This window comes from Penaeus vannamei, chromosome 13 (assembly GCF_042767895.1).
Source record: "Penaeus vannamei isolate JL-2024 chromosome 13, ASM4276789v1, whole genome shotgun sequence".
In the NCBI taxonomy this organism is placed as follows: Eukaryota; Metazoa; Arthropoda; class Malacostraca; order Decapoda; family Penaeidae; genus Penaeus; species Penaeus vannamei.
In genome coordinates, this window is record NC_091561.1 from 44,790,191 (window position 1) to 44,800,190 (window position 10,000).

Sequence of the window (10,000 nt, forward strand, 5' to 3'; positions counted from 1 at the left end):
ATATTTATATATATATATATATATATATATATATATATATATATATATATATATGTATATATATATATATATACATATTTATGTATATATATATATATATATATATATATATATATATATATATATATATATATATATATATATTTCATATTAATGGTTCTTTGGAATGATGCAGACGGACGAAGATAATGATCCTATTCATGCTCTCTTGCACAGGCACCCTTCATTGGCTTCCATTTCCCCGGATTCCTTTCTTCTTCCCAATCACTCTGTCTTCCTCCCTCCCAATCAATCTTTCACCCAGCCAATCTTTCGCCCTCCCTTCCTACCAATATTCCTTCCTTCCTCCCAATCGACCTTTCTGTCAATCTGTCATTCTTCCTCGCAATCAAAATTCCTTCCTTCCTCCCAATCGGCCTTTCTCTCAGTCTGTCATTCTTCCTCTTAGTGAAAATTCCTTCCTTCCTCCCAAGCGATCCTCCTCCGAGTCCTTCTCCGGTTCCCTCGCCTCGTCGGAGTTACACGTAGTCGATGTCGTCCTCGAGGATGGGGTCGAGGGGCTTCTCCACCAGCGTCTGGAGGCGTAGCTCGTCGTTGGCGCTGTTGCCGATGGCGACGACCTCCAGGTTCTGAGGTCCCTTCCTGGAGGCCAAGGGCGAGTGGGAGGCCATCCTGCAGGAGGGAGATACAGGTCAGCCGAAGGGAAGATCTGGAGGGGGAGGGTGTGTTTGCGTCTGACTGGGGACAAAAAGGGGTCCTAGTTCCTTGCTTTTGTTGTATGTCTTGTCAGCTGGGAGAGGAGGGCATGTGTGCTTCTGACGGGGCACGAAGGGAGGGGTTTTAACTCTCTTTGTTATGTCGTCTAGTTAGCTGGGGAGGGAGGCTATGTCTGTGCAAAATATGGGGTTCCTGTGATGTGGAATTAGTCTTGAAAGCCTTAAAAAGAGGTTCCAGGTTTGGAGGGTTTGGTCTTAATGGTTTCAAAGAGGATGTTCATGAGCAGAGGGGTAGGGGTATAAATTCATTAAAAGGGTGTACTTGTGTTGAAGAGATCCATTCTATTTGCATTTAAAAACGACTTTAGTGTGTGAGGGATTCAGCATTTTCAAAGAGACATTGCTGTCTGGGATTTGGTTTATATATAATCAAAGAGGATGTTATTGTGTGGGAGGAATACAACCTGATGTTGTATATTGGACGTTTGTAGTCCAATATATAAATAATTTCATGAAAATGTTGAAATGTGTCTAGCTAGGTTCAGATTGGATGTTGCTGCCTTGTATGCCCAATTATTGGGAATTATTCTACAGGTGTATTGTAAATATAATTGTGAAGTATACAGATATCTAAGGCAAAGTGTAGTGTTACAGATATTCATTTTATACTTATCATTATAATTTATTCATTTTGCCATAGGGTTAGTTATTCAGTATGATATTTTTCTTCTGCATTTGAAGGACTAATATGTTTATTTCCATCTTTCTCACCTGACTCCAAGAACGAAACTCTGGGGAACGGTGGAACAACCTATCTCTGAGAGCCAGGTGAAGAACATGAACATTCTAAATACATGAGTTCTCTCTACAGTCTAGTCTTGCAGAGTAACAGAAAGCCAGCTGATGGAGGTCAGTACTAGACATCAATTGCTCTTGTTCTAGAAAAGGAGTCATCGAAAAGGATGGCATATGTCTCTTTGTTTTGTTTATTCAATCATTTGATGTTGCTTGACCTCCTACATGTGTTGATTATGAAAGCAGTGACGTATCCTACAAATCAGAACCTTGCAGTAACTACGTGAGTTCAGTTGGTATGTTGTATTGGCAGCGTTATCAGTATTAGTAACATCAGAAGTAGCAGTACTAGTAATAAAGGTAGCACTAATAGCAGCTGTACTGTAATAGTAATAGTAGAGGGATAACGGCAGGAATATTAGTTACAGTTGTAGGAATAGCAGAAGTAGTTACAATGGCTGAAAAAAAACACCAGACGTAATAGTAATTATGGCAGCCTTAAACACAAGAACTATTATATACGATAAAAAAAGAAAACTGGAAAAAATAAAATAAATTGCAAACCGATCTCTTCACACCACAAGAGCTGCGTCCGAATCGCTACTCGATGACTTGAAGACCTGAAGACAAGTGGCGATGACTTGGGCAAGGAGAGCTGGGATCCTTCCGCCCCGAGTGCCAGGTCGTCTACCTAACAGGGGTCCTTCTGAAGTCGTGTTTCCAGGTCGTTGTCAAGCCACGGCGAATCCTTAAGGGTCATTTTGCATGTTACTAAAAACCTTTTGACGCCACAACGAACAGAGAGCATAACAGTCATTATGTTATTCATATAACCCTTTTTCATGAATGATTTGAAGGTGATTCATTGTTGTTCGTTATATCGTATTGGAAATATATGTTGGCGAGGAACCGGCTCGTTATAATGCACGCCATGGCCTAACGTAGCAAATGATATTATTTATCCTATATCTTTATTGCAGTCTACTACACGTTCAACGGAAAAATTCTTTCGGTGGTCTCTTAAGCCACGCACTAATATGTACATATATATATATATATATATATGTGTGTGTGTGTGTGTGTGTGTGTGTGTGTGTGTGTGTGTGTGTGTATATATATATATGTATATATATATATATATATATATATATATATATATATATATATATATATATATATATATACACATACATATATATATATATATATATATATATATATATATATATATATATATATATATATATATATATATATACAGTATATGTGTATACATACATACACACCCACACACAAATGTATATATATGCGCAAACCCGTGTCATTTCTAGAGACATTGATATTATTGTTATCATTCATATCATTTCATTTTTTTCTGATTATCACCACTTCCTATTCCATCATAATAAATGTCACTAACGCCAAACGATAGTATAATCGTTATGTTATGATTACAAGTATTGTCACCATCACTGCTAATAACAGCTACTAATATCATTATCATCATTTAATGCTGTTATCGTTATTCTCTTCTATCAAAAACATAATACTGATCATTATTGTTGCTCTTTTTACTTCTATCATTATCCTTAACGTTACCATTATCCTCGTATCCCTACAATAATTGATATAATCAGCCATATTATTTGTTATATTATTCCGGTTATTGCCACTATCATTATCGTAATATCCAGTACTAGTAGTTTCAGTAGAAACAATGCTAGAAGTGATATTAGTATTAGCATAATTATTTTAATATCTGTACACGTTGTCAGCATGAGATCCGGCTTTGTTCACTGATCTCTTTTTTTGTATTAGTCATGCAGTGCCATGCAATGTAGCTTTGCAGATCTCTTCCATCTTCACTGGCTCATCAATTCGGCATCTTATGATTTCCTTTAACAAAGATCTTTTCTGCAAAATAATTAGGAGGGCTTTATTGATATTATATGTTTCCCTACTGATGTCTCGACTTTATCCAGCTACTCAAGAGTTTTCTATCTCAAGTCAGGTCGTAAAAAAGGTAGCTTTCCCTCTCCCGAAGACGATCTAAACATCTGGTAATTTTCTTCCTTGGTTCTCAAAGGTCGTGGTTCCGTTGGCCTTGTGTATGCCCTTGGAATTGACCTCAAGGCAGGGATTTCACCCTCTTTAATGGGTCAAAGATCAGTAGATACGGAATCAGGGACAGAGACAGAGCAAGAACTTTCAATACCTTAGCTCTTCCTCGGTGTTCCAGGGAGAATGAGGACCCATAGTTTCCCATCGTCTAGGAAATGTGTGGATACATTTTCCTTTGTATTTACACCATTATAATGTTAAATATAATATACAGTTATGACGCCAATAAAACCTTTCTGAAGCCAGCAAGGCACACACGAGTGTTGGGAGAGAGAGAGAGAGAGAGAGAGAGAGAGAGAGAGAGAGAGAGAGAGAGAGAGAGAGAGAGAGAGAGAGAGAGAGAGAGAGAGAGAGAGAGAGAGAGAGAGAGAGCCAGCCAACACAGAAAGCTGGACTTCGAAGTGGGACCCGGGTTTCCACTAATCTACCTTGGTTTGAATCTATCAACAGCGCAGTTCTTAACGTAGCAGGTCATTACTTCTTAACTCTCTTTCTTTTAACTTCTTTGAGTCTCCCCCCCCCCTTTTAAAAGTCTTTTCTTTCATCTCGAATTCCGACTCCTTTTATTTCCTCTTTGCCCGGGACTTAATTAACATTGCACGAAGTATTCTTCCCGTTTGGTGGGAGATTCCTCTTGCTCTAATCTCGACACGGGCTTGACAATGACTTTTACCATTGACTAAAGTTCCTCCGGATGTTCTGCGTTGACATCGAGGGCCGCTGATGTCCCGTTGCCCGCTATGTGTTGACTTCAGCGTTACCTTTTGTCTGTTTTGGGAAAAGTCTCCAGAATGTCGAGAGACTTGAGGAGCGAGTCATAAATATTACTGTCGGGAATGGGTGGATATTTCTGATTCGTTCTCGCAAATGATTTACTAACTGCTGGTTTGTTAGAACTGTGCGAGGCCCGACCCAAGCATTTCTAGTAAACTTGACATGCATAAATAAAGAAATAAATGCATATTAACCGGGCAAATGCATATTAAACGGGCAAATAGTTAGTTAAAAGTTTATCAGGTATATAGACAGATATGCCTTTATTTCTGCGTTTGTATTTATGAAAATTCTTTGGGTCGGGCATGGCACAATCTTAACAAACCGGCCGTATGTCTGTGATATGTGTGTCTGGATTTTTGTATTTATCTATATGTCTGTCAATCAGTATATCTCTCTGTCTGTCTGTCTATATGTCTGTCAGCATATCTCTATCTATCTGCCTATCTGTATGTTTGTAAATATATCTATATCTTTCTATCTATATCTATCCATATCTATAGCTATATCTATCTATCTATCTATCTGTCTGTCTATCTATCTATCTATCTATCTATCTATCTATCTATCTATCTATCTCTCTCTCTCTCTCTCTCTCTCTCTTTCTATCTATCTATCTATCTATCTATCTCTCCATCTATCTATCTATCTATCTATCTCTCTATATACATTATATGTATCTCTCTCTATATATATGTACATATATGTATGTATATACATATGCGTGTGTGTGTGACTGTGGCATATTTTGCATGATGTTGCAGCTGCCTCTTTCCTCTCACCGTTTGCTCTGGTTGTTGTGCAGGGCGGGCGAGCCGGAGCGTGACCTTGACCCCGAACGGGAGCCCGGTGACCCGTGACTCAGAGTTGACCTGAGCCTGAAGGTGGAGCCGCGGGAATGTTAGGGTTAGGCTGTTAGTTAAGGATTAGAAAGGAGTCATGCAGGTTCATGTGCAGTGGATTGTACATGAAAGCAGAGCGAAAAACATTTATTTCGGTAAATGATTTCGGAGGATTTGCGAATAACTAATTATTCTGAGATTAAATATTTCTACTTAGTTTATTATCTTTATCTGCAGATTAGATTGAAGGCTTGTGAAGATAAAATGACAACTGATAGATGATAAATAGATAGATACAATTGATAAGTGAAAACAAGGTAAGAGAAGAATGATATAAATAACTGATTTATGAAAATTATCTGAATTACTTCTAAGAGGTAATTTATTCTAGAAATGCTTCATAATCCTAATTAGTATAAAAGTCACCACAAGTACTGCATAAAAATACTAGTGCGTATTAAATTTTTATTTTTTTCAATACCGATGGACCTCAAAATACCTCCCAAAAAATGTATCATAATATTATGTTCACAAAGTACCTCTACTTTCCTAAAGTAATTAGAGGAAAAAGAATAACAAATGAAATTATATATTTTTTAGCAATACTTTTAAGCGAGTTGGTAACATTGTATGCGGGTCACTTAATATTACTATTTTTCGCTTAATTAATAGGAGCAAACGGCTTTGTTATTTAACTCACGTACTTTCTCCTCCTACACAGTGTAACCAACTCAGACAAAAAAAAAAAAAATACAGGCGAATGAAATGGAACACTGTCTATTTCTATTTCTCTTGTGACAGTGTTTCATTTTCTGTCTATCATGTTGATAATTGACTAAAATGCCATATAATCGAAGTATTTGTTACGCTGAAAGATGGCAGAATAAGATTAGAACAAACTTTCATCCAATCCTTTGTTACACTGCTGAAGACAATAAGGTTTTTAGTCTATTAATGTCTATTAAAGTTTACTAATCAGGCGACTATGCTTTCAACATGCATTTGGTAAGCATTAGTTAACGAGATATTCTTATTACTAAAGCTGAAAATGTTTTGGATATTTAATTGGTAAACTTCTGAATAGATCAGCGCAAACATCCTTAGTTTCGAGTTTATCGACTTAAAGATTTTATGCAATTTTCCTTTACATCAAAAAGGGTGAGGGCGTAGCGAGGTAGATTCTTAAATCGCTACATTAGTGTGTAATTTATCAAATGAAACTTTCATTCTGATAATTGTGTTTTTTATTTGCATATTATTTCGCGTCTAAATCCAGTTTTATGCTTCGTTTTGCACTCACCTTTATATGAAAGGCAATATGACACTTAAAAATCATCTAAACGACAAGGTGTCATTTGCTAAAACGACCTTGCAAAGTTGCAAAACTGCAATAACAGTGGAGACTGTGCAATATTATTCCTAACAAAAATATGCTTATGGAATATGAACTCAAAATTGTAGTATAATGAAGCCCAGTATTTTTTAGATTATAGAAATAGCTGTCCGTTATCACAACCTGAGGATGATTTGAATAAAGAATTACTGTGACAATTGTCGAAAGACGGTGTAAAGGAGAATGAGCGACCAGAACAACTTAAGAATAACACCAATTACTCATCTCATATCGGAAAATATTCCAATCTCATTCATAACCATAACCCCCCAGTAAGGCAACTGACAGCCCCCCTCCCCTTCCCCCTCCACCTCCCCTTCCCCCTCCCCCTCCCCCCCCCCCTCCCCCTCCCCCCTCCCCCCCTCCCCCACCCCCTCCCCTCCCCTCCCCTCCCCCTCCCCCTCCCCCTCCCCCCTCCCCCTCCCTCCCTCTCCCCTCCCCCTCCCCCCTCCCCCTCCCCTCCCCCTCCCCTCCCCTCCCCAACCCCCAAGAACACGAACCCAAAGCCAGACACCACGAGCGTTCCCCCCCTAGCACGACCTGTGGAGACTCGAGGAGCTCAGGGACAGCTGGATGGAGGTCGTCCTCGAGGAGGAGAGGCGCGAGAGGTCGTTGCCGGGGACAGGTCTTCCTCGGGCGCACTTCCTCGCCGCCTCCCACATCGTCGCCAGCGCCTTCCGGATGTCAGGCAGCCGCAGGGCGTAGATGAAGGTGTCGATGAAGACCTGCGGACGGAGGGGCGGTGAGGCTGGGGGTGCGACGCTGGGAAGTGATGGTGATGATGAGGAGGAGGAGGAGAAGTGATGGCGATGAGGATGAGAAGTGATGGTGAGGAGGAGGAGGAGGAGGATGGTGATGAAGATGATGGTGATGAGGAGAAGTGATGGTGATGAGGAGGAGGAGGAGGAGAAGTGATGGTGATGAGGAGGAGGAGTGATGGTGAGGAGGAGGAGAAGTGATGGCGATGAGGATGAGAAGTGATGGTGAGGAGGAGGAGAAGTGATGATGGTGAGGAGGAAGAGAAGTGATGGTGAGGAGGAGAAGTGATGGTGATGAGGAGGAGGAGTGATGGTGAGGAGGAGGAGAAGTGATGGTGATTATGAGGAGGAGTGATGGTGAGGAGGAGGAGAAGTGATGATGATTATGAGGAGGAGTGATGGTGAGGAGGAGGAGAAGTGATGATGATGAGGAGTGATGGTGAGGAGGAGGAGGAGGAGGAGAAGTGGTGGTGATGATGAGGAGGGAGAGGAAGATGATGAGGATGGTGGATGATGATATGAATGAGGAGGAGGAGTAGGATAGTGATGATGATGTGTGTGTGTGTGTGTGTGTGTGTGTGTGTGTGTGTGTGTGTGTGTGTGTGTGTGTGTGTGTAGACTACCATACAAATCACACATACAAGAAAACCCTAGTTCAGTCATTACCATAAAACTCTCGGAATAACCGGCTCTAATTAAAAAGACGGACAATGCAATCACACAAATAAAAGATATACATATAGATGTTGCTTGGATGTTTAAGACTACCGAGGTAATTATTTTGGATTAAAGCCACAAAGGTTATGATAATGATAATGATGATTATGATAATGACAATAATAATGATAATGATTACGGTACTAACAATAATGATAATAATAACAGCATTAACAATAATGATGATGATAATGATAATGATAGTAATATAATAGTGATAATAACAAAATAATGAAACTAAGAATAACAATAATCATAACACCGATAAGGATAAGAATACTATTAATAATAGCGATAATGATAACAATAATCATCATAAGATAGAAGAATCATACTGATAATTTCTATAATAATATCAACAAAAAGAGTAACAGTAATAATAATCATCATCATTAAAATATTAATAATGATAAAAGGAAGAAAACAAATGATAATAGAATAGATATAAAAAGAAAAGAGAATTAAAACCAGAATAAAAAGAAAACCCAAAACACTCGAGGAATAAGACCACTCACCCTCAAAACACTCGAGGAATAAGACGACTCACCCTCAAAACACTCGAGGAACAAGGCGACTCACCTTCAGCGTATAAAGGCTGTTCACGATGACCCCAAGGATCAGCTGAGTCAGTAGAGTCAGATTACTCACGGGGCAGTTCGGGCAGACCAGGACGTACTTGACCACCGCTGGCACCCACCCCATGACGAAGGTGCCAACGATGAGTGCCGTCGTGGCCACCGTCTGCGCGAACGGAGGGGGCGGGGTTTAGTGAGAGGGGGAGGGGGCGGGGTTTAGTGAGAGGGGAGGGGGCGGGGTTTAGTGAGATGGGGAGGGGTGGGGTTTAGTGAGAGGGGAGGGGGCGGGGTTTAGTGAGAGGGGAGGGGGCGGGGTTTAGTGAGAGGGGAGGGGGCGGGGTTTAGTGAGAGGGGAGAGGCGGGGTTTAGTGAGAGGGGAGAGGCGGGGTTTAGTGAGAGGGGAGGGGCGTGGTTTAGTGAGAGGGGAGGGGGCGGGGTTTAGTGAGAGGGGAGGGGCGGGGTTTGGTGAGAGGGGAGGGGCGGGGTTTAGTGAGAGGGGAGGGGGCGGGGTTTGGTGAGAGGGGAGGGGGCGGGGTGTAGTGAGAGGGGAGGGGGCGGGGTTTAGTGAGAGGGGAGGGGGCGGGGTTTAGTGAGAGGGGAGGGGGCGGGGTTTAGGGAGAGGGGAGGGGGCGGGGTTTAGTGAGAGGGGAGGGGGCGGGGTTTGGTGAGAGGGGAGGGGGCGGGGTGTAGTGAGAGGGGAGAGGGCGGGGTTTAGTGAGAGGGGAGGGGGTGGCTTAATGGGGGAGGGGGACAGGGGGAGGTAGTGAGAGAGAGTCGGGGGGGGGGAGGGAGGTGTGAATAAGGGGTATGTTGAATGGGGGAAAAGTGTTTGTTGGTATAAGGGGGAGGTGTTTGAAATAGGTCGAGATGTTTGTTTGTTTGTAAGTGCGTGTTCCAGATTATTATCAGATATTTCATAGAAACCCTTATCATAAACCTTGAATATTGTACCCAACAAACTTCATTTTTATATTCATTGTTCATTATTTTCTTAAATAACTCTAGAACACATTATTACCTCTGTGTTTATGGCCACCGTATGAAGAAGTATTGCTAAAACTTTTTAATTAAAAGTTTAGCGACAGCGGATTCAGGGAAGACAAAAAATATGACCATTTCTTGTATCAAAATAAAGCTTAAGTTAATTGCAGAATTATGGACCAGAATGTTCATTTAGTTTTTGTGCAGTTAGTTTAAAATGTGTATTCTGCGTGTGTGTCTGTACCCACCTGTGTGTGTGTGTGTGTGTGTGTGTGTGTGTGTGTGTGTGTGTGTGTGTGTGTGTGTGTGTGTGTGTGTGCGTGCCTGC

General features: G+C 41.2%; 1 protein-coding gene across 3 annotated transcripts in view; it reads right to left on the reverse strand.

Annotated features, from left to right (window-relative positions):
* Positions 1-407: 407 nt before the first annotated feature.
* The window catches only part of LOC113804562 (adenosine receptor A1), a 100,412-nt gene continuing 90,819 nt past the window's right edge, over positions 408-10,000 (reverse strand). The window contains exons 9-12 of one of the 3 annotated variants that reach the window (XM_070129403.1): positions 8,696-8,857; positions 7,182-7,366; positions 2,090-2,259; positions 408-672 (exon numbers count right to left, since the gene is read on the reverse strand). In XM_070129403.1, coding sequence (XP_069985504.1) covers positions 2,199-2,259; positions 7,182-7,366; positions 8,696-8,857 — 408 coding nt within the window. In that variant the 3' untranslated portion in view covers positions 408-672; positions 2,090-2,198. Of the gene's footprint in view, positions 673-2,075; positions 2,260-7,146; positions 7,367-8,695; positions 8,858-10,000 lie in introns of those variants that run through there. The other 2 variants (XM_070129402.1, XM_070129404.1) reach the window with 2 other exon arrangements.